Source organism: Zootoca vivipara, chromosome 2 (assembly GCF_965207765.1).
Source record: "Zootoca vivipara chromosome 2, rZooViv2.hap1.1, whole genome shotgun sequence".
NCBI lineage: Eukaryota > Metazoa > Chordata > Lepidosauria > Squamata > Lacertidae > Zootoca > Zootoca vivipara.
The window spans coordinates 113437805-113461600 of record NC_142584.1 but is presented as its reverse complement, the minus strand read 5'-3'; the positions used below and the strand labels follow the sequence as shown (position 1 = coordinate 113461600).

Below are 23796 nucleotides of genomic sequence, written 5' to 3'. Positions count from 1 at the left end.
AGGTGCGGGAGGAGCAGGAAAAGGACCCACCCCCCTCCCCACCTTTGTCAAATTCCCACAGGGCTCTCTGGAAACCAGCTCTCTCTCGCTTTAACCCTACCTGCACCTCCCAAGCTGCACAGACACGTTTCCCTTGGAATAGGAAGCTGCTGTTACCTTGAGCCGCACAATTGCTGGCCCACCTGCTTGTCTTCAGCTTTGTCTACATGCACTGACTGGCAGCTCCTCTCCAGGGTGAGAGTTGGGGGGCATTCCCAGCCCCAAGATGGCGATGTGCTGATGATTGACCCATGGATGCTTTAGTTGAGATTCCTGCATTGCGGGGGGTTGGACTAGATGACCCTCGGATCCCCTTCCAACCGTACAATGAACAATGATTCTATGAACTCCTCGCTGACTCTGAAACAGTGAATCTGCAGTTCTGCTCAGATCAGATGCCCCAACAATGGAGGTTGGCCCACTAGGGCAACCCATCATCAACCTCAGGCTGCCCTCCGCCAGCCCCATGCCAGCGATCTCCTCCTCTTCCCCAGCGTTGCCTTTGCAAAAACTGGGCAGGGAAGAATTGGTTGGCTCCGCTGGTCATCGGCTCTCCGGCGCCACCTGCTGCCTGTCGGGCTCCCAGCAGTGCTCATAACCATTTCTCTCTTTTTTGCTTCCAATGGTGGCCTTTTAAAAGGGTTAAAACCACAGAGCACTGATTCCCAGAGAAGCCAAGAAATTTGAAAAGGAGGAGGGGGCGGACTGTAAATACTGCAAAGTCCCTTCCCCCTCCAGCTCCTAGCTAAGCTTGTGCTGTGGAGCTATTGTTGTGTTTTCCTTGCTGCAGTCCTGAGGTGGGGGTGAGTTTGAAAGGCTGGAATAGGACCTTTCAGTTGGAACAAATAAATTCCAAAGGGGATAATTTGCACTGGCCCATTCGTAGGATTGTGTCACCTTTTAAAATAATAATTAAAATGATTATTATAATAATTATAATAATTAAATTGCTCTGCTGTTTGCAATCCAAGCGTTACAAAATGAATTAGGTTCTCTCAAAGCTCTCACTGCAACCTCATGGGAATTTACCTAGTTGCTTTCAAGTTTGCAAATATTTTCCTGTGCTTTTAAGCCATGCCGTAACAGCTGATGGGGAAGGTGGGATTAAAATCCCCTCCGTTTGATCGCTATTGTTTCCACACACCCCTTTTGTTTTATAGCCAGGATTCTCTGTTCTTTAGGACTCATTCTACATTACAATATATATCATTTTATGCCATTCCCATTGAGCTGGCTGTGTTTTCATGCTTTGTTGCCGGCCACCTGATATGTTGATTTAGAAATAATTTTATTAATAGCAGCAAATGACACATGCCATTTGGGAATGAGAATCTTAGACTGCAAGAATCCTATACACACCTGTGAGCAAGCTCTGTTGGAAATGGCACGGCTTGCTCCTGAGAAAGCCTGGATAGGATTGTGATGTTCGTGTTCTCTGTTGGGACCAACGGGTGTTAAATCTGTGCCAAAGGAGGGCAGGTGACGTGGGAGAGGCCCCCTGCCCCTTTAGAAGGGAAAAAAGGCAAACATTTTTGGGGTGCTAAATTGGATCTGGAACACACACATGTTTCTTGATGCCTTTTGAAGAGAGCCTCTGCCTGTCACTGTAGACCACCCTGGTCTGACTCCCCACAAGGAGTCCTGTTTAAACAGCTGCCCATGAGGACTAGAAACTTACTTTATCTTGAAGGGAGGGAACCCTAGCTCAGTGGCAGAGCATTGGCTATGCATGCAGAAGATGTCAGGTATAGCATTTCTAAGGTACAGAAACATTTATACAGTAGTTTATTGATTCAAATAGAAGCCATTTGTATAAAGTATAGAAACCATTTCTCTATCGATTCAAGCAAAAGTTCCTGGTATGTTCTCTGCATGTGGCACAAGCTGGAAGTTTCTAGCTGGCTTGCAAATTTCCATTCTGCTAAGAAGCACACAGATGCTATTTTGGCTGTGAACCTTATCACGTTTCTCAAGGCCAAGATGTTTTCAACTGTCTATTATTAATATACAGGCTGGGAATGACTGGTTTCTCACTTCCCTTCGTTCCACCTATATCTCTTCTCTTCAGTTTGTTTCACTCATTGAGTGCATTGTACAGAAGTACGTTAAGTTTAAGGTTTCCGTTTTTACTGTTAAGTCTTACTGCAACTGGATTTTAAAGAGTTTTTTTTTCCTATCCAGGGATCTGGATCTTGTTATGTGAATTTGCCTTAGTAAATTTTTCTAGTGAAGTTGGCTGCATCTGAGTCGTACGTGTCGTTTTGGAATCTGCTCTGCTTTTTTACTCTCTTACAATTCATGCCCTGGGATCAGGAAAGGCCATGAGCCACGGCAGAAAATTCCTGGCTCTACCTCTGGTGACATTTCTAGGTTCCCATTTTGAAACCCTGGAGAGCAGCTGCAAATCAGGGTAGTCAGCACTGAGCTAGTTAGACCAGTAGTGTTGACTCTGTTCGTCACGATGTTTCTGGGATATAGCTACCATAGTTCTTTTAGATCTTTTTTTTTTGTGTGTGTGTGTCTCCCATATCCTTGTACAGTTTGATATACTCTAGTGCAGGGGTGGCCAACTCCCAAGAGACTGCGATCTACTCACAGAGTTAAAAACTGGCAGTGATCTACCCCCTTTGGGGGGGTTCAGGTCAAAGTTGTTGAGCTTTTTTCGGAAGGAGAAAGGCCCATTTGGGGGGGTTCAGGTTGGTCAAAGTTGTTGAGTTTTTTTCAGGGTGGAGGTAAAATGTTGAGCTTTTTTTAGGGGAGCCACAGTTGTTCAACTTCTTTGGGGGGAGCCAATAATCTACCAGTGATCTACCGGTAGATCACGATCTACCTGTTGGACATGCCTGCTCTAGTGCTTTGCTTGTGACATTGTTGTTGTTATTTCCAGGAGGGCCTAGAATAGCTCAGTTCCTTAGAGTGTGATGCTGATAATGCCAAGGTTGCAGGTTCAATCCCCGTATGGGACTGCTGCATATTCCTGCCTTGCAGGGGGTTGGACTAGATGATCCAAGAGGTCCCTTCTATCTCTATGATTCTGTGGGGATTCTGTGATTTATTAGTTGCTTCTTACCAAGATCTCCAAGTGGCATGTTGAAAAACAGAAACACATTATACCATGATAAATTCACGAGAAATCATAGAATATTATTTATTTATTTATGCCCTGCCCCTCCGACTGGGTTTCCCCAACCATAAAACATCAAACATTAAAAACTTCCCTAAACAGGGCTGCCTTCAGGTGTCTTCTAAAAGTCAGTTGTTTATTTCCTTGACATCTGATCGGAGGGCGTGCCACAGGGCGGGCGCCACTACCGAGAAGGCCCTCTGCCTGGTTGTAGAGCTGGAGGGCAGATCACCTAAGCCCAACCCTCTTGCAATGCAGGAATATGCTGCTGCCCATATGGGGATCAAACCTGCAACATTGGCGTTATCAGCACCAGGCTCTAACCAAACTGAGCTGTCCGGGCCTTAAAACAACATTAAAAGGCATCACTGTTTTCATTTCCCTCCCTCTGCTTGGATTTCGGAGCCTGCTCTCGATTTCATTTGGCTGTAGTACTTCCTCGTTTTGACCTCTTAACTCTTGCTGTCAATTTTTGCCATTTCCACACAATCCATTAGTTTTAAGATCCACTCTTCCTTGGTCCGAACTCCCCCTTCCTTCCATTTCTGCGCATATAGGATTCTGGCTGCTGTTGCTCCATACACAAACAGTTTAATCATCCACTTTGGGACATCCGTCCCTAGAGAAAGGATAGGATTCTCATCTAGGCGTCTGCAACACCCATGAAAACAAACCCCCTTGTTCTGTTCTGCTACTGTTCCCCAACCTCTTTTCCTTTTGTCTCTTATAACAGAGGGCATGCCCACAGATGTAGGTTTTGGATGAAATTCATTCTGCTATACAAGTCTTAAAGGTGCAGGGGCTCCGGTCACTAGTCTGAACAATACTGTACTACCTCCAATTGCAGTGGTGCTTCAGACAATTAAATGCACCTCCATCTAAATATTTTTTTTTAAGCTGCACATGGCTAGCACTCTTCCTGTTAACATGATAGCTTTCTTTGTTCAGGTACTGTAATTTGTTTTAAATAAAATAATATAAAATATAAAATAAAATAAAAGACAGCCTGGATTTTTTTGATATTATGATATGTAACAAATGTATTTAAGTCCTGCCCAGGGTGCTAATGGTACGGTTCAGAAACAGAGCATTAGAATATCTATAGCTTTCCTCGAAAAGTAATCAAACTCCTGATTTCTTCCTCGTTCTGTGCCTGAATTATGAAATATTTGGGAATTTAGCAAACATAAAATAAATTCATTTTTTTATTTAAAAAAGTAATGAGGGGGAGAATGTAAATGTTTGCTGTGTTGACGTTCCATATGGTATTCTGCATGAGCCCGGAACTTGCTGTCGGTGGCAGAACTTAGGATTTTCAGCTTTCATTTCTTGCGGTGGAGTGGGGAACCAAATTCCGGTCCCTTATGACCCTGAAGAAATAGGCTTGAAAGTGAGGCATGGTCTGGCAGGAACTGGGATGTCTAGAATCAAAATAAAATTACCCCCAAAGGTTCTGAGTTTTATGTGCTCTCCGTCATTCCTGTGTATATTTGTATTCCTTAAGAGGACGCCTGTTGAACCAACCTCTATTGTTACCAGCTGAGAAATAAATACCTAAACCCCTCAATTATATATTTCAGAGACCCTTGTGGATTCTGCTGCTGGGGCTAGCCTGGGACAAGAACCCAAGTCAATTCAGAAAGAAGATACACCCCCAAGAGCTTCTTGTTTGTTTGTGTGTGAGAGAGAGAGGCGAATTGGAGTAAAACCTTGGCCTAAGGAGAAGGCTGCTCCCTAGAAAAATGGCCGCCGAGCAAGGGATTCTGGGAGATCTGGTTCCCGGGTTCCAAGCTGGGCTACGGCCAGGGGAGGAGATGTTGCAGTGTGGACTCCTGAGCCCCAAACCGGAGGAAGAATTGGAGGGAAGGAGTGAAACGTCTCCCAGCATCCCAACCGGTGGCGCCGGCGAACTTTCCAAAATAATGACGTCCCCGCACATCAAAGAGGAAGCCGACGAAGGTTTGGCACAGCAGTGGGAGCCTCGGTGGCAGGATTTCCCAAGGGAGCCGCGTCCCTTTCACACAATCTGGGGGGGCGCGCCCTCCCCCTGGGGCCATGCTGAGGCTTCGCCCTCTCCTTTCCATGCTGGTGGCCGACCCGGAGGAGAGCGGGTGGCCCAGCCGTGGCCTGGCCCCGGCAGAGACGTTCAAGGGGCGGGTGGTGGGCCGCTAGCCGAAGGTGAGGCAGCCTGCGGGAAAGTCGAGGAGAAGGCGTCCCCGGATGAAGAGGCCGTCGACACGGAGAAGTGCCGCCGGCGGTTCCGGCACTTTGGCTACCGGGAGGCCGAGGGCCCCCGTGAGGTCTGCAGCCGCCTCTGGTTCCTGTGCTACCAGTGGCTGAAGCCAGAGAGGCGCACCAAGGAGCAGATCCTGGAGCTGCTGATCCTGGAGCAGTTCCTGGCCGTCCTGCCCCCGGAAGTGCAGAGCTGGGTGAAGGATCGCGACCCGGGGAGCTGCGCCCAGGCGGTGGCCCTGGCAGAGGACTTCATGCTGAGGCAGGAAGAGGAGCCCCTGGGGGCAGGCGGTGAAGTCTCCCAGCCTCTCGGAGCAGGAGAGAAGGGTTTCGCGGCGCTGTTGCCTTTGCAACATATGGAGAAAGTGGTATGGGTCAGCCTTTCCTCTGCCTCTGCATCCCTGCGACTTCCCCTCTTCTCATTTTCCCCTGCCCGGACTTCCCTTCTGCTCCAAATCTAAATTGTCTGTTACCTAGACTAGGATTTTTCAAATGTTCTACTCCCAGGCCCCAGTTGATGGGCCTGGAGATTTCTGAGATAGAGCTCAGAAATAAATGATGGCGGATGGAGGCAGAGTTGGGTATAATCAGCGGGGAAGGAATCGGATCATTTTCTCTTACTAATCCCTGCTTGCCAATTCTAGTGGCACCCGCCCTGTGGAACGCCCTCCCACCAGATGTCAAAAAGAAATACAACTACCAGACTTTTAGAGGACATCTGAAGGCAGCCCTGTTTAGGGAAGCTTTTAATCTTTAAGAAATTAGTGTATTTTAATATTTCTGTTGGAAGCCGCCCAGAGTGGCTGGGGAAACCCAGCCAGATGGGTGGGGTATAAATAATAAATTATTATGATGATATTATTAATTCCTCTTTGCAATTTGGAAGGAAGAGCTATCTTCCTTTGCCGTGTACACACATTCACAGCACATCCCCCTGCCCCCTTTATGAAGAATCATGGGAACTGTAGTTTGTGGTGGGAATTACCACATTTTTCCTTGTATAAGACTAGGTTTTTCCCCTTTAAAATGTCAAAAAAATGGGGGGGAGTCTTATACACAGATATATCTCTCCCTCCCTCCCCCAACACCAATTTTCTTAAATTTGAGTCTCCAAAAATATACATGGGGGCGTCTTATAGACTGAAAAAAATTACGATATTTACCACTCGCAGAGCTTCAAGCGACAGTTCCCAGGCTCCTTTGAGGAGGAAGTGTGCTTCAAGTGTGCTCTAAACCTACACAGCCCTTGTGGCAAGGAGTTCCGTAGCTCAGCTCAGGTATTAGCTCTGGGAAGTGTTGTGGCTCCAGGTTGGTGGCTAGTATTACCTCTTGTGGGCGCACGTGGCACAGTTTTAACCAATCCAGCCATGTGAGTGTTGAGAGCGTGCGGATTCCTGAGGCCAAGCTATCCTAGTCCACAAACAAATGAAACTAGCAAACCGGGGGGGGGTGTATTTGCCAACTAAAAAGGAGTGGCAGGTTAAACTATTTGAGTACATAGAATTCGTGATTATGACAGAAAAGGTCAGGGACCAATCGACCCAAAAGTTTAAAAAAGAATGGAACATCCCAAAACGATAACTAAAAGAACATCGTCCCCACATCAAATCTTTAATATGCTTTGATTAACTCCTGTAATAACTCAAGTTAAAAAGAATATAAACAACATGTAATATTGTTTAAGTTTATTGAAAAACAGGTGCAGTTAACAAGGAACTAAAAGAACCACGCAGAGGAGGTCGGAAGTCATCAGGCGGAGAAGAAATTTACTCTTATTGTTTTCTTTTCAAGATATTTTGTCTTGTTTGGAATTGGTGGTGGGCTGTTTGTAATACTTTTGTGTTTTTGGTGTTGCAAGCAGTTTGGATGTATTGTTTATAAAGAATGAAGTGCAAGAGAGAGAGGATTCCTGAGGCCAAGCTATCCTGGTCCACAAACAGCTGAAACTACCGTAGCATACCAAGGGGGGATTGTATTTGCCAACCCCCAGTTACCAATCTCGATGGCCTATTTCAGAACAACTGAAGGTAGATCCCAAGTGTAATGCGTTGCTGTTATCCATTTGTGATTACGGCAATACCTCATCTTTCTCAGGGGTTCAGTTCCAAGAGCTATCTATGTGTGTACATGAAAATATACAAAATATTTCCATACGCAGCTGGTGTAGTGAGGGAAACAGAGAGCACCCTCAACGCTCCCAGAGCCTCTGCGCTCCTAACAGGTCAAGCCGGGAGGGAGTTGCCCAGCAAGCAAGACTGAGAGCTGAAAAGCTCTTTTTTGCACCAGGTCCATTTGTGGTTACTGTTGCGAAAAGAGCTTGTAAACCAACGGCTCCAAACTAAGGCCTGGGGGCCGGATACGGCCCAATCGCCTTCTAAATCTGGCCCGTGGACGGTCTGGGAATCAGCATGTTTTTACATGAGTAGAATGTGTCCTTTTATTTAAAATGCATCTCTGGGTTATTTGTGGGGCATAGGAATTCGTTCATATTTTTTTTCCAAAATATAGTCCGGCCCCCCACAAGGTCTGAGGGACAGTGGACCGGCCCCCTGCTGAAAAAGTTTGCTGACCCCTGTTTTAAACTCTCAGCCTTCCTTACGAGGCAGGGCCCTCTCAGCATACCAGCTCTGGGACAACTCGACTTCCCGCAAGATCTTGCGGGAGCATCCCCAGCAATCCCAGAGCCAATGTGCCTAGCAGGCCTTACCTGAGAACCAAGCTTAAAATCTCTTTTCGCACCCAGTTCCCTCGAGTTGCACAGTTTCAGCCTTTGGCTGAAGGTTTAATAATAATAATAATAATAATTTATTATTTATACCCCGCCCATCTGGCCGGGTTCCCCCAGCCACTCTGGGCGGCTTCCAACAAAACAGAAATTCTAAAATACAGAAATCCATCAAACATTAAAATACAGAAATCCATCAAACATTAAACGCTTCCCTAAACAGGGCTGCCTTGAGATGCCTTCTAAAGGTCTGGTAATTGTTGTTCTCTTTGACCTCTAGTGGGAGGGCATTCCACAGGGTGGGTGCCACTACCGAGAAGGCCCTCTGCCTGGTTCCCTGTAACCGCACTTCTCGCAGGGAGGGAACCGCCAGAAGGCCCTCGGCGCTGGACCTCAGTGTCCGGGCAGAACGATGGGGGTGGAGACGCTCCTTCAGGTATACCGGACCGAGGCCGTTTAGGGCTTTAAAGGTCAGCACCAACACTTTGAATTGTGCTCGGAAACGTACTGGGAGCCAATGTAGGTCTTTCAGGACCGGTGTTATGTGGTCTCGGCGGCCGCTCCCAGTCACCAGTCTAGCTGCCGCATTCTGGATTAGTTGTAGTTTTCACACACATATACTGTTGGTTTCACACAAGTCATCTGAGCGTAAAATGAGGTACTGCCATATTCTGCCCCTGGCTATGCCCTTTGTGTTGTTCCAGGTGTCTGGGCTTCTGGCGGAGGTGGGCCTGTATTCTTCCAAAGCGAGAGGCACCTTCAAAACGGACAAGCAGGAGATCAGCAGAGATGCTTCTTTGCAGGGTAAGCGTTTGTGGCGCCTGAGTGGCTTTCGCTGCTGCCACCTTTCCCAGAATGCCTTGCTCTGAAGGAAGACCCACGTACCTTGACCCTTTCTCAGAGCCAGGCCAGGAGGCAGGGGATGAGAAGCGCTAGCTGCTGCTGTTCCTGCGGCTGCTATGATGGCAAAAAAGAATAAAATGTAAGTGATGTGAGGAAGGAGAGAGAGAGAGAGAGAGAGAGCAGCAGCTCCCACTGCCCACCTGAGCCAGCACAAACTCTTATTGCCACGACGGTGTTGGCGTGAAACGGGGTGTGGCCTGCCCCTGATGCTCTATCTGGCTAAAACACAACTTTTTCTTCTATTTTTTAAAGACATAATTTTTTATTGATTTCCAAATTTATTTCTATTTCAGTGTACAGTGTAAAATTTTGACTTCCCACCTTCACTCCCATGATGGTTATATCCCTGTCTTATACCTACTGCTTTGTATGACATACTTTAATCTAATACATTTATCTTCTCTTCCACTTATTGCTGTTTTCTTTTTTAAATATATTTTTATTAAGTTTTACATAACAAATTTAAATTCTAACAAATCATTCACCTCTTCATTTAGGATTCCCTGAATCTTTTGACTTCCCTCCGTCCTTCCATGGTTGCCATTATCAATCTCCCCCCCCCCAACTGCTTATATTATTTGTTTTAAAAAAACAGTAATCACTTTTTCCATGGTTTTTTGTACATTACAAGCATTGCTCAAATCCTGCCAAAGTATTTAGTTCTTTACAGTGTTCTTTTAAGTACATTATAATTTTTTCCCATCCCTTCTTAAAATTCTTCTCTTCCTGGTTTCTGATTTTCCCAGTCAATTTTGCCATTTCGGCATAGTCCATCATCTTCATCAGCCATTCATCGTATTCCACTTACAGTATTGTTGTTTTCAATCTGCTGCTCATGATTCGAACCCTGCCCACGTTTCCATTTGACTGTAACAGCTCTGTTTTCTTTTCTTTTTATTGATGCAGATGTTCCAGCAGATAATTTCCCAGAGAGGGAAGCCTCAGCAGTTTTGCCCCAGGAAATCCCGAGGAAAGAGGATCCATTGCGAGACTGCGGGAGGGACTTTGGTGCCAGTCCAGACGTGGCTGAGCGCGAAGACGCGCCCCCTGGCTTGAAGCCTCACAAATGCTCCGAGTGCGGGAAACGATTCCATCAGATTTCCCACCTTAACAGACACCTGAGAATCCACACCGGCGAGAAACCGTACAAGTGCCTGGACTGTGGGAAAAGCTTCACGCAGGGCTCCTGCCTGCTGGGGCACCAGAGGATCCACACGGGCGAGAAAGCGTACTCGTGCTCGTACTGCGACAAAAGCTTCATTTGGAGCTCGGGGCTCCACCAGCATGAGAAGATCCACCTGGGCGAGAAACCTTACAAGTGCCTGGAGTGCGGGAAGAGCTTCCACCGGAGCTCTGCTCTCACTGACCACGTGAGGTCCCACACCGGGGAGAAGCCGTACACCTGCTCCGACTGTGGGAAAGGCTTCAGCCAGCACTCCAACCTCATTGTGCACCGGCGAGTCCACACTGGGGAGAAGCCGTACACCTGCTCTGTTTGCGGGAAAAGCTTCACCCGCACAGCGTTGCTTATGGCGCACCTCAGAATCCACACAGGAGAAAAACCCTACAAATGCTTGATCTGCGAGAGGAGCTTCAGGGAGAGGCCAGCTCTTACAAAACATAAGAAGGTCCACATGAGAGAGAATTTGTAGCGCGTCTGGACTTTTGGGGAAACCTCTGCGTTGGCTCTCCTTTCTGGGCATAAAGTAGCTTTTTTTGCTACACACAGCCACACCATCAAGTTAAGTGATCTTACATTGCTTGAACAGCTGCGGCTTCCCTCAAAGATTCCTGGGAACTGTAGTTTGTTAAGGGTGCAGGGAATTGAAGCTCGGTGCCAGGAGTTGTTAGCTGTTTCCTGACCACTCTCAGCAGCATCCCATAACAAGCCACACTTCCCAGGATTCCTTGGAGGAAGCCATGACTTAAAAGCAGTGTAAGAGAGCTTTAAATGGTGTGAATGCGACCTTAGAAATGGCTGATAGGTCAAAGCTGCTGTGATGTCATGGAATGGTTTCTGATCAATTGGGGAAACTCACTAATTGTACTTTGATAAGAGCGAAGGGAAGGGAAGAGTAAGGCTGGCATAACTGGGTAGGGAAAACCAAGAAAACATTGGATGCTAGAAAAGTAGTTTTTGAGAGTTTGTTGTTGTTGTTTCGGGGGTGGGGGGGGGTGTTGAGGGATGGAGAGCCAAAATGTGAGTGAGGCCAAACGTGATGTCTGAACACTGAATTTCACACAGCAGCTTTCAGCTCGCCAGCTGCATCTTAAGCTGCGGGTGCCATGTACAAAATATTTTACAGAAAGTGGTACCCAGCAAACTTGCACCCTGAAGAGAACAGCCTCCTGATGTTGGAAATCCCAGCGCAGAAGAGGCTGGCCTGCTCCTGAGTCCTTCTTGCCTGTTTTTCCATTTACAGGGTTTTTCTCCCCTATTGATTTTTTCCAGTCTTCTATCCGAACTCAGGGACTCTAAAGAGCTGGTCAGAAACACCTGTCACACAAAATAAAGTTGGGAGTGGTTGTTGGCTTTTTTTTTTGACTGAGTAGAGGAAAGCACTTTATTGTGGAAATGTTTGTAATGGGTTCAGGCATATTGCTCATTGCCACCTTCTTTTAAGGATGCCGTGCTGAATATAGAACCATGAAGGTTTGGTGGGGTGGAGGAACATACCTCTAGGTCAGGGGTCCGCAGACTTTTTCAGCAGGGGGCCGGTCTACTGTCCCTCAGACCTTGTGGGGGGGCCGGACTGTATTTTTAAAAAAATATGAAATAATTCCTATGCCCCACAATTAACCCAGAGATGCATTTTCAATAAAAGGACACATTCTGCTCATGTAAAAACATGCTGATTCCCGGATCGTCTGTAGGCCGGATTTAGAAGGCGATTGGGCCGCATCCAGCCCCCGGGCCTTAGTTTGGGGACACCTGCTCTAGGTGAATAGGTTGCAGTCAAAAAAATTTATCAATACATCTACCACATGCTCCTGATCCAGGTTTGGTGCCCAGGATTGGCATTATTGGACACAAAGCCCACATCCTTGCAATAAGTCCCACTGCTATCCCTCAGCTCCCTCCCTGCTGAGAACCTCTTCGTGACCTGGTCATCTTCAGATGTCATCTTCAAACATGCCGGGCAGCCTGGAAACGATGCCTTATGAGGAACGGCTTAGGCAGCTGGGTATGTTTAGCCTGGAGAAGAGAAGGTTAAGGGGTGATATGATAGCCATGTTCAAATATATAAAAGGATGTCATATAGAGGAGGGAGAAAGGTTGTTTTCTGCTGCTCCAGAGAAGCGGACACGGAGCAATGGATTCAAACTACAAGAAAGAAGATTCCACCTAAACATTAGGAAGAACTTCCTGACAGTAAGAGCTGTTCGGCAGTGGAATTTGCTGCCAAGGAGTGTGGTGGAGTCGTCTCCTTTGGAGGTCTTTAAGCAGAGGCTTGACAGGCATATGTCAAGAATGCTTTGATGGTGTTTCCTGCTCAGCTGGGGGTTGGACTGGATGGCCCTTGTGGTCTCTTCCAACTCTACGATTCTAATATACAAAATTTAGGAGATGTTGCTGGACCTCAGCTCTCATCACCCCTGGCCATAGCTCGTGCTCGTGGGACTGATGGGCGTTGTCGTTCACTAACATCTGAAGAGCCACCGGTTCCCCACACCTGCCTTATTGCTCTCCTCCAGGGTGATTGGGCAGATTAGAGCCAAAGTGAAGAGGCAGCAGCACCAGTGGCAAACAGGAGGAGCCAGGGCTGCCTTGTGATCTGCCCACATCAATGCATCTGGGACAAAAAGGCAGAAAGGGGCAGCAAAGATGGCAGAACTTCGCTACAAGAAAGGTTGTTGTGGCTGGGGTTTTTAGTGCAGAAATAAGGAGCGGAGGGCCGATAGAGAGAGGCATGATTATACATAAATGTGTGCATGGCTTGGAGAGAATGTCAGGAAACAGTGTACCAGGCCCCTGGATACCCCTGGCTGTTGTTTGTTCAGTAAAGGAGCAGAGTAGCGGAACGTGGGATTCCAAAAAGACACAGCAGGCAGGAAAAAACATTAGTACAAGTTTACTGTTTATTTTTACCGTTCAGTACCAGATCCCTGGCACGGCAAATCTTGGCTTGTGCAGAGCAAAATCCAGTTTCTGCATAAAAAACACACCACACAAATGCAAAAATGTAAAACAAACAGAACAGTAGAGTGAAAGAATGAGAGAGAAAATGCTCCCGGCGGACAATTGATACAGCTTATCCCGGGAGTGAACGGCCTTGGACAGAGATAACACAAGTCAGTGCACAAAACATCTGTGCTGTCTATGTCTTCTAAAAGACCAGAGAACTTTTAAACACTAGAATGTACCAGAAGGCTTCTGATCGTTTCTATATATCACCATTCCATGGCAGAAAAGGCAGAGAGAACTTATTTCTTTCCTTCTCTTAATACTAGAGCCCAGTGGGTTTATTCATTGAAGCCGAATGTCGGAAGAGTCCGGAGAGATTAATAATAATAATAATAGTAATAATAATAATACCCGTATATAAGACGTATAAGACGACTGGGCGTATAAGACGACCCCCAACTTTTCCAGCTAAAATATAGAGTTTGGGATATACTCGCTGTATAATAAATACGACCCGGCGTTAAGATTTTCCTGGGTTAAAAAGTAGTCTTATACGCAGGAATATACAGTACTTATACCCCACCGATTTGGCTGGGCCTCCCCAGCTACTCTGGGTGGCTTCTAACAGGATATTAAAAACATAATAAAAGATCAAACATTAAAAACTTCCCTAAACAGGGCTGCCTTCAGAGGAAGGAAATAACTTCTTCACACATTTGCTCCCACAATATTGCATTGCAGGGGGCTGGACTGGATGACCCTCAGGGTCCCTTCTGACTGTACGATTTTGGTATTTGTTGGAAGCCACCCAGAGTGGCTGGGGAAACCCAGCCAGATGGGTGGGGTATAAATAAATAATAATAATGAAAATAAGATTCTGATTCTATGATTGTAAGATGTAGGGATGGCCGGCAAACGTGGATGGCTTTAAAAGATTAGATAAATTTAGGGAGGATAAGTCTGTACCTATCAATGCCTGTGTTCTCCCTCCACTGTCAGAGGCCATACAGTATATACTCCCAAATACCAGTTCCTGGGAATCACATGTGGGGAGTCCTGTTGTGCTCACGTCCTGCTTTCCAGATGTAGCCAGTTGGCAACTGTGAAAACAGGATGCTGGGCTCTTACCGATCTTAAACTTGAACCAGCACAGCTCTTTTTATACTGACATGTAAGTAAACCTTGCAGAGCAGATTAAGTATTTTGCCCTCTCCCACCTCTCATCCCGTCCACAACAGGGGGGGGGGGGGAAGGATCAGAATCCACCTCTCCCTAACCCATTCATCCTGTCTTCAGCCATAACAGATGTGCATCCGCCTGTCTCGAGAGACAATGGAGTGTGCCTCTGGGGGTGAAGTCAAACTGCTGCGATAGTGACCTCCATGGGGCACAAGTCTGGAGGTCCTGAGCTGCCCAGAGGCCAAGGTCTCCTGTCTCAACCTCACAGATGTGGTGCAAAGAAAAGGAAAGCAACATGTACAAAGTTGCTTTGTACAATTCCAACCCTCACCCCCTCTGCTATAAGATATTTCAAAAGTAGGGCTGCAACATAGATTTTAAAAATTTTAAGATGGTAAAGTTCAGCACCCTGTTTCTAAGAGCGGCCAAGCAGATTCCTCTTGGGAAGCCTCCGAGCAAAGCATGAAGGCAACAGCAGCCCATAGAACCACTGAGCTAATTAAATTAGTGCCTCCTTCCCCAACCTGGTGCCCTCCACTTGTTTTGGACTACAACTCTCAACAGCCTCAGCCAATGGAGTGCCTATGGAACCTACATGCCCAGAAGCAGTCTACCTACCTGGTGATGAGCAGCAGGGAGAGGGCCCTTGCCTCCTTTCATAAGAGAGGCAGAAGTAAAAGGCAAAGGGATTTATTTTTATAAATTCCAAGAAGGCAGCAAGATGACTTGAAGCGGCTTCAAAAAGTGGCACCCAAATTGGAAGTCACCAGCAGAAGCTCTGAAGACTCCAGCAGCATCCAACAGAAAGGCAGATCGACCACTGCTGCCTGCAAAGCCGCGCCACCAGATGACATCACAAAATTCCACAGCAACCAACTGAAAACAGGCCTTTTACAGCAACAAGGCCCAACACTTCCAAGTGCAGGTAGGGGCCTGCATGGGGGGGGGGCGAATAGGGGGCAGGGATAGGTAATGGGTCAGAACAGGGTGGGGGGAGACACAGGGATGAAACCTGCCCTCTCCACAGTATCTTGCCTCGGCTTTGCAGACTAGGCTGAGTGGATTTAGGGGCCTCCCTGGGTGGGGGGTGGGCGAATAGGCAGCAGCATAGAATCAAGTGAATATGGGCCTTTTACAGGGCCTTGCCTTTGGGTAGAATAAATGTTATTTCACATAACACACGTGGATAGGGGAGTCATTTATAGTATGAACTGCTGTGGCTCCTTAAAGGGCAGCAAGTCTAGAGTTAGCTGCAGAGAAAAATCAGGTTTTTTACATATTCACTTCAGTTACCTCCCTGCTTTTGTATTAAAAACCTAGATTACTCCATTGTGATCCTGAATTTATCCCGCATTTTACTGAACTGTTGATTTGGTCACATTTGAAATTTACTGGTATGTGGTGTGGCAAATTGGGGTGGGCGTGCTTTTAAATGTCAGGCATCTTGATAATTATTCAGTTCTACAAAGCTATAATGTTCGTTGTGAGCTGCTCTGGGACAGAGGTTCTTGCGGAAAAGTGGCATTCGAAGAAATTAAACTAAGCTGTGGTAAACCTGCTGTTGGGACTCAACAGCCCTTTGGGTTTCCTGATGTTCTTAGGTTCTTCTTTCATCTCTGCAGAATATAATTACTGAATGATACGGAAAGGACGTGCGCAATAAGGTCTCGCCATCAGCAATGAGACATGACTGTGGCCCGATGCCCTCCCCTTCCTTTCGCACCAGTTAAAAAGCACATGCCAACGGATAACGGCAGTAAATGCCAAGAAACTGGAGATCTCTAAAAGCAGACAGGTGACCTTACTTTATTGTTCAGCCATTTGCTCCTCCATGGATGCCCAGTGAGACAGTACTCCCCACCCTCTAAGCCAATGTATACATTATTATTATTATTTATTATTTGTATTCCACCCATGTGACTGGGTTGCCCCAGCCACTCTGGGCGGCTTCCAACAGAATATAAAAATACAATGAAACTTCAGATATTAAAAACTTCCCAATACAGAGCTGCCTTCAGATTTTTCCGGAAAGTCGTGTAGTTGTTTATCTTTTTGACCTCTGACGGGAGGGCATTCCACAGGGTGGGCGCTACTACTGAGAAGGCCCATTGCTTGGTTCCCTATAGCTTCACTTCTCACAGTGACGGAACTGCCTGAAGCCCCTCCATGGAGCTGGACCTCCATGCCCAGGCTGAACGATGCGAGTGGAGACGCTCCTTCAGGTACACAGGGCCGATGGCTTCTTGCGTGCGAGAGGAGGCTTGACTTCTGAGTGAAGCCCTTTCCGCACTCCAGGCACTTGTATGGCTTCACCCCAGTGTGGGTTCTTTCGTGCTTGAGAAGGTTGGAGCGATGGCTGAAGCTCTTCTCGCAGACCGAGCACTGAAACGGTTTCTCCCTCGTGTGCGTCCTGTGGTGAACGACGAAGGCCGACTTGTCCCGGAAGCTTTTGGGGCAGTCTGGGCACTGGAAGGGTTTTTCTCCCGTGTGGATCTTCTCGTGCTGAACCAGGCCGGCGTTCTGAGAGAAACATTTCCCACACTCTGCACACTTGTACGGCTTCTCGCCCGTGTGGGCTCGCTTGTGTTTCATGAGGGATGAGCTTTCGACAAAGCTCTTATCGCACACCGTACACTTGTAGGGCTTCTCTCCCGTGTGGAGCCTCTCGTGAGTGAGGAGGTTGGTGCGATGCCGGAAACGCTTGCCACACCCTGAGCACGGGTACGGTTTCTCCTCGGTGTGGATTCTCCTGTGCACGACAAAAGCGGACCTGTTCCTGAAGCTTTTGGGACAGTCAGGACACTGGTGCGGTTTCTCGCCCGTGTGGATTCTCTGGTGTCGGTTAAGGTCAAATCTCTGCCTGAAGCTTTTCCCGCAGTCTGGGCAATGGTAGGGCCTCTCTCCCGTGTGGATCCTCACATGAGCCGCAAGCCCGCTGTGCCCTCTAAAGCTCTGACCGCAATCTGGGCAAACAAAGGGCTTCTCTTGCCGGTGGGTTCTTTCATGTGCCGTAAGATCCGATTGCTGGCTGAAGTTCTTCCCACATTCCGAGCAATTGAAGCGGTTCTCCCCGGTGTGGATTCTCTGATGGGCAACGAGGACATTCCTACTGCAGAAGCTCTTCCCACAGTCGGAGCAGATGTAGGGTTTCTCTCCTGAGTGCATTCTCTGGTGTTCGGTGAGGTCCGCCTTGCAGCGAAAGGACTTTCCGCACTCAGCGCATGTCTCACCCTTGAGGAATCTTTGCTGGACTGGCATGGCAGGGAGCTGGAAATGAACGGATTTGCCTTCTTCATTATGGGGGTGAGTTTCCTGCTGGTTTTCGGATGCTTCTCCCCAGTAAGGATAACGGGATACAGTCCGTTCTGCTCTCCCTGGCAGCATCCAACGTAGTTCAGCTCCTTCAGAATTGATCGGCAGATTCTTCTTCCAAGATGCCCTCTCATTGTCTGTTGGAAAAAACAAAGGATCCTTACAAAGGGAGGTTTCCCTTTACCAGGAAGAAATTACACAGCAAAGAAGGGGTTTGGGGCCCATTGATTTGAATGACCACCTACAGGAACCCACGCAAGCCCTAAGAGTGGCCTCAGAGATCCTGCTTGCTAGTGGATCTATAAGGTCAGTTAGATTACCCAGCTGTGAGTCTTGAAGGCTGCTCCCTGCCAAGCCCTTTCCACCAGGCCTAGGGGGCGGGGCCCACCCTCACCAGCTCTACTAAAGAGGTTCCTGGTGACACCAGAGGGACATCGCTATGCCTGACAACAAACAGTTGGATTCTTTTGCCCCATCTTTTTGTGCCTGCCAAGCAGCCGTGTCATGCTTATGATAATATTTTATTCTCTTGTTAATTATGCTGTTTTAAATGTGCATTTTATATTTTACTTTACTTAGCAATGTTTTTTTTGAAATGTTTAAGTTTTTATTTTGTTAACTTTGTTTGTGTGTTAAATATGTATTCTGTATTTGGTCTCCTTTGTAATGTTTTATTTTATTATCTTTAAGATCATATTTTAGTTTTCTGTTAATTATGTTGCTTTGACTGTGTACTCTATATTTGACTTTCTTCAAATTGTTTTATTGATGTTTTAATATTCTGTAAACTGCTTTGAAATTTTTCTTAAAAACACAAGGCAGTATAGAAATGAAATAAATCATAATCAAAATAATAATAATTGGTGGGCACTAGATCTGTGGGCAGAGCCTTTATTGTGGTGGCCCCTCATTTGCACAACTTGCTCCGCAAGAGAACTCCCTCCAGCCAAAGACTCCTTACCCAGCCAAGGGGCATCAGCAGCCGAATCCTCCACTCTGGTGAGCGGCCACTCACCGGAGTCTGACAGAGCCCCGTCAGCCTCAGGGGAATCATCCGCTTTCTCCTTGAAGGGCCAGAGGACCTGAAACAGCAGAAAGAATGAGTCAAAGAAATGGGTGCGAATGGCCTGAGATTCAGGGGTGGGGAACCTCTGGAGCTTCTCCAGATGCTACGGGACTCCAATTCCCAGGGGTCAGGGGAACGGGAGTCCAGCAAGATCTGGAGGGCCACAGGCTTCCTGGCTTCGACTGAGTCAGGTCATTGGCCTAACTTTCACAGTATTGCCTACACTGACTGGCAGCAGCTCTCCAGAATCTCAAGGAGACCTTCTTCAGGCAAAGGCTGTCCTCTGCGCTGTCTTTGAAGGGGGATGCATTAAACACTCCAGCTGGTGCAGGATGTGGCAGCCCATCTCAAGACAGGGACTGGAGCACAGGAATCCATCACTTCTGTGTCCATATAGCCTCCCTCTTCTCTCAAGATGGTGGATACAGAGCCCTGAAGGGCCAGAGACCAACACAGACTGCCTGTTCACAGCAGTGGAAGCTGGTCCGTTAGGGCAGAGAGTGCCTTGCCCACCATCCCCTGTCTTCCCCCAGCAAGTGACGTTCTAAGGTACACTGCCTCGGAACCTGGAGGTTCTACTTTGCCAATACAGCCAACCCCTGCTGATTCTGCCAGATCCCATTTTCGAACCATCCAAGGGAGCAGTCAGTCCAATGCATATTTACAGTCGGCAAAAACTGCCCCTAATGGCTCGCCCTCAGTCCTTGCCATCATTCCTTTTGTTCTTCCCAGGACTGATCTCCTGCTCTCTCACCTGTTGTATTTCGTGCTCGTTCTCTTGCTGCCTCTCCAGGAAATCCTCCGCCAGGCCGACTGCCTGACCGCAAGTCTCCGGCCCGCCTTCTCTGACCCAGTTCTGCATCTCCGGGGGCAGGACAGCCAGGAACTGCTCCAGGATCACCAGCTCCAGGATCTGCTCCTTGGTGCGCCTCTCTGGCTGCAGCCACCGATGACAGAGCCTCCACAGCATCCCACAGAGATCTCGCGGCCCCTCGGCCTCCTGGTAGAGAAACTGCCTGAAGCACAGGCGCTCCACCTCCTGGCTGGGAGCCTCCTTCTTCACTTCCCCACGCTCCATGGCCAAAACGCTGTGGGTGGGCTGGGGGACGTCTCCTCCAGGGCCAGGCAGATGGCGGATCACCCTGCCTCGCCCAGACTGCAGCCCGATGTCTGATCGCCCCCCAAAGGAAGCCTGAGTGTCCCTTGGGCCATTGCTGTCCAGCTGCAGGCTTCCTGGTTCAGGCTGCGGAGACCGCACAGCCTTCAGGAGCCCCTGACACTGAGCTTCCCAGCACTCCTCCCGAGGCCCTTCCTCGGGTTCCTGCTTAATGTGCTCTGTTATGGGCCCTTCCCACAATTCCTTGAGGCTCTCTGAGCGGACGGCCAAGGAGCCTGTTCCTTCAGCCTCCTCCGGTTCAGACTCCGATGCCTCCTCCTGGGCCTCCGTCTTCACTGTGTCCTCCATCAGGGCATCTCGGGGGACAGCCCACACAGCTGCGTTCCTGCGTTCGGACGCCATCACCTCTCTTAACTCCGGGGCTTGGCAGGGGTCACTCACACACTGCTATCCCATGTTTCTCGGTGATGTCAACTGCCAGGTCCAGGATTTTTTACAAGGCCTTGTGCCTCTGCAAGGAAAGAGAATCAGTGGGAGCTGCAGCAAAAAGTTGCAGCGTGGAACACTCCTGCTCAGGATGCTCCATTCCGTTCTCTGCCCCCATGTTTTCCATCCCACCAATCATCAGCCAGTATTCCGTGCATACTGAGCATGCTCAGTCCTCTGGGAACTGTAGCTCTGTGAGGGGAAATGGGGGGTCTCCCAACAATCTCAGCACCCTTAACAAACTACAGTTCCCAGGATTCTTTGGGGGAAGCCATGACAGTTTAAAGTGGAATTACATTGTGCTAAATGCATAGTGCAGATGGCACCCTGATTACAGCCCTTTCACACGAGAGTCCAGTGTTCTAGTTTCCCACTGCGCTTTCTCATATTCAGAAGCTGTTCATTTCATTTTTGCAGGGTGGGAGAAGAAGTTGCTGCCACTATTTCTAATCAACTGGCAATCAAGAAGCCTTAGTGATCTACTGCAAATCACCCCATCTGACTTCTGACCACCCCTGAAGACAGATATAGGCAAGATATAGCCATGAAGAATAATCCTTGATAGACTTTACGTTTAAAAGGCGTGGGGGTGGGATAGAGAAATCCACAGAGGATGTTCTAAAACTCACCACAGCTCCGTGGAACCTGCATGTTCAGGAGCAGTTTACCTGTGATCACAAGATGCTGGAGGCAAAGACAGCAAGAGATTTGCCGCTGCCTCGCTGCCTCTGAGCATCCCAGAGAGGTCTGGCTGCCCACTGTTGGGAGCGGGAGGCTGGTCTGGGGGGTTTGTCTGATCCAGCAGGGAGTCCTCTTAGACCCCTAAAGCAAACCTTCCTATTCCAGGTGAGCTCTCTGCTCCTCCCTCAAGGCTCTTCTCACTTACCGGATTCCCTCCCAGGAGCTGAAAAATCTTTCTCCAGCCTCTACTTTGCAGCAAAGAAAAGCACCATAGAGTCGCTAAGGGGGAGAAAAGGAAGAGGAGGGCCTTCAATAGTCGTAACAATTTCCGTCCGAAGTGGCGCTCTAGAAATCACGACTCTCTCAGCTTAACCCTTTATGACAACCAGAGCACAGAGGGGGCTTTCCTTTGTATTTTTAAAATATCCCTCGCCTGTGCCAAATTGGAAGCATCAGATTAGGTCTGGCAGTGCAAATAAAAACCTACGTGTGCATGCATTTTATCCAAGGAGGGGCTGTAGTTCGGTGGCAGAGAGCATATGCTTGACATGCAGAAGATCCCCTGTGGCCCAGCCCTTGGTATCGGCCATTTAAAAGGCGAAGGGAAGGACCTTTCTGTGCTTGAGACCCGAGAGAGCCGCTGCCAGCCAGAGCAGGCAATACTGGCCTTGGTGAACAAATAGGCTAACCTCTGGTACGGAACAGCTTCGGGGGCAAACATCTTGCTAGCTGTGCGCATACAAAAAAGAGAGTTGGGAGAGTCAGGACAATGGCCCATCGAGTCCAGCATCCTTTTCCCACAGTGGCCAACTAGAAGCCTGTGGGAAACCAGCAAGCCGGATCTGGCCTCAAGAGCCCCCCTCCTCTCCTGTGGCTTCCAGCAGCTGGGACCCCTTACTCTGTGGAGTTTGGGCACAGAGGCGAGATTTGAACTGAGGTCTTCGCCCTGAGCTCCTCCCATTGCAAGGATTTGATGTGCTAATTATGGTATTTATTATTTTTCACCTTTATTTCTTCAAGAAGTGGTATTCATGGTTCTCCCCCTCTTCATTTGATCCCTACTACAACCTTGCAAGGTAGGCTAGGCTGAGAGGCAGTTGCCTGTCCAGCTTCCTGGCCCAGTAGGGATTTGAACTCAGGTCTCCCCCGGTCCTAGTCTAGCACCCTTAAATACTACATCACATTGGCTCTCGTGTGTAGACATCATACATTAAAAGCACATTCTCCTTCCCCCCCGAAAAAAAACCAGAAACATAAGAACTGTAGTGCAAGGGTGCAGGGCAAACTACAGTTTCCAATATATGCTCTATGACGTGCGTCTGGGCGTGCCTAGTTGCAATTCGGCTTAAGGGTTAAAGTGTGCGAGTTTGCACCCCTAGAAAAGCGAAAGGGAAGAAAGGGAAGATCTGCAAAGGGGCTGAAGTCATTTCCTGCCCCTCCTCTTTTAGGGAGATGGTTGTGTGTTTTTTTTAGGGGTGTTGCTGTTCATTGAATTGTTTCGTGGCGGAGATCAGCGCCTGCGGAGCCTGTCTGCTCAAAGAGGATTTAGGCGAGAAGACCCGAGACGGGGAAGCAGGAAGGCAAAAGTGGGGGGTTTTCATGGAATAATATGCAAAGGATGATGACTAGGAAGACAGCCTAGTTTGTGGATCCTGAAAAGCAGGATTTTGCAAGCAAGCAAGCTGTGCAATCAGTGATTTATCCTGCTTGTCTTTTTTTAATAAAATGTTCTTCTGTTCAAATTATAAAAAGGTTTTATCCTGTTTTTCAAGATCCTCGAAGGTTTTGTGTTGCTGATAGAGCTATATTGTGTTGTTGTTGTTGTTGTTGTTGTTGTTGTTGTTATTCCCAGACACCCCAAATATCTGAGGGGAGCAGGTCGGGAGTTGCAAACTTGCGAAAGGTGCACTTATTTATTGACACCTCACACGTGTGTTTTTGGAACCCACCCAGTTTTCGGCGTCCGAAATTGGTTTAAACTATTTTTAAATCTGGATTTTAAACAGTTGTAACCTGTCCTGCTACTGAAGGGATGGCAATAAGCAGCCACCACCGCAATAATCCTAATAATAATATTTATTAGTAACAAATGTTTTCGCTATTTTTAATTTAAAAATTTACTTTTTTGGTAAGCTGCCTTGAGACCTGCCGGTGAAGGGTGGGCAATAAATGGGCGATGTGAAGCTCAAGAGCAGCGGGGACACTTAATCCATGGTGCTGCCTATCATTCTCCTGCTGCTGACGACACACGCTTCCCTTCCCAACCTAAGAAAGGAAGAACCCGAAAACGCACCATTTTTAAGGACCATGCGCCAAGATGGTGCTTTTTGCATATGGTGGTGGATTTAAACCTGTTCCAAACTGCCTCATTGAATTTGGCAATGCTGAGGGCACCTCATGGTCAAGATGGCCTGTTTCTCATAGAATCATAGAATTGTAGAGTTGGAAGGGACCCAAGGGGTCATCTAGCCCAACCCCCTGCAATGCAGGAATCCTGCCCACAGCCATCCCTGGGTGGGCTTGAACCAACAGCCTTCTGGTTAACAGCCAGGCAGGCGCACTGACCCATTGCCCCACCTCTTACCTCTCTTGGGATCCTTAACCGTTTCAGGTGTCGTTGCCGTTGATGGACTGGGCCGCTACCTTCCCCGAGGCAGAGGATGCTCCTTCAGACAGTGCACAGAGGCTCGTGTCCCAGGGAGTCAAGCAAGAGGATGGCCAAGATTTGCTGGGTAAGATGAACGTAGAATTGTAGAGCTGGAAGGGACCCCGGGGCTCATCTAGTCCAACCCTCTACAATGCAGGA

At 48.0% G+C, this 23796-nt stretch overlaps 3 protein-coding genes across 5 annotated transcripts in view; 2 read left to right on the top strand and 1 right to left on the bottom strand.

Annotated features, from left to right (window-relative positions):
- Positions 1-720: 720 nt before the first annotated feature.
- LOC118081244 (uncharacterized) lies at positions 721-11550 on the top strand. 2 transcript variants are annotated; one of them, XM_035107625.3, is made up of 4 exons: positions 721-842; positions 4744-5763; positions 8825-8924; positions 9930-11550. In XM_035107625.3, the coding sequence occupies exons 2-4, from the start codon at positions 4906-4908 to the stop codon at positions 10673-10675; spliced, it is 1704 nt and encodes a 567-aa protein (XP_034963516.1). In that variant the 5' UTR covers positions 721-842; positions 4744-4905; the 3' UTR covers positions 10676-11550. The 2 variants fall into 2 exon arrangements, with proteins under 2 accessions (XP_034963516.1, XP_034963517.1); XM_035107626.3 differs by having other exon boundaries at positions 763-836.
- A 4568-nt stretch (positions 11551-16118) lies between these two features.
- On the bottom strand, positions 16119-21257 carry LOC118080147 (uncharacterized). Of its 2 annotated transcripts, none has more exons than XM_088663789.1 (4): positions 21196-21257; positions 19461-20334; positions 18602-18722; positions 16119-17777 (listed from the first exon to the last, which is right to left on the bottom strand). In XM_088663789.1, the coding sequence occupies exons 2-4, from the start codon at positions 20223-20225 to the stop codon at positions 16315-16317; spliced, it is 2349 nt and encodes a 782-aa protein (XP_088519915.1). In that variant the 5' UTR covers positions 20226-20334; positions 21196-21257; the 3' UTR covers positions 16119-16314. The 2 variants fall into 2 exon arrangements, with proteins under 2 accessions (XP_088519915.1, XP_088519916.1); XM_088663790.1 differs by having other exon boundaries at positions 18656-18722.
- A 319-nt stretch (positions 21258-21576) lies between these two features.
- Positions 21577-23796, top strand: part of LOC118081330 (uncharacterized) — a 30774-nt gene continuing 28554 nt past the window's right edge. The window contains exons 1-2 of the mRNA XM_035107801.3: positions 21577-21977; positions 23602-23722. Coding sequence (XP_034963692.2) covers positions 21975-21977; positions 23602-23722 — 124 coding nt within the window. The 5' untranslated portion in view covers positions 21577-21974. The remainder of the gene's footprint in view (positions 21978-23601; positions 23723-23796) is intronic.

Excerpts from the sequence above, each read along its gene's own strand:
- LOC118080147 (XM_088663789.1), bottom strand. The coding sequence starts at position 20,225 with ATGGCGTCCGAACGCAGGAACGCAGCTGTGTGGGCTGTCCCCCGAGAT. Across the intron at positions 18,723-19,460 it reads ACGAGCACGAAATACAACAG|GTCCTCTGGCCCTTCAAGGA; the intron begins GTGAGAGAGCAG and ends CTGCTGTTTCAG. Across the intron at positions 17,778-18,601 it reads TGCTGATGCCCCTTGGCTGG|ACAATGAGAGGGCATCTTGG; the intron begins GTAAGGAGTCTT and ends TTTTTCCAACAG.
- LOC118081244 (XM_035107625.3), top strand. The coding sequence starts at position 4,906 with ATGGCCGCCGAGCAAGGGATTCTGGGAGATCTGGTTCCCGGGTTCCAA. Across the intron at positions 5,764-8,824 it reads TGCAACATATGGAGAAAGTG|GTGTCTGGGCTTCTGGCGGA; the intron begins GTATGGGTCAGC and ends GTGTTGTTCCAG. Across the intron at positions 8,925-9,929 it reads CAGAGATGCTTCTTTGCAGG|ATGTTCCAGCAGATAATTTC; the intron begins GTAAGCGTTTGT and ends TTATTGATGCAG.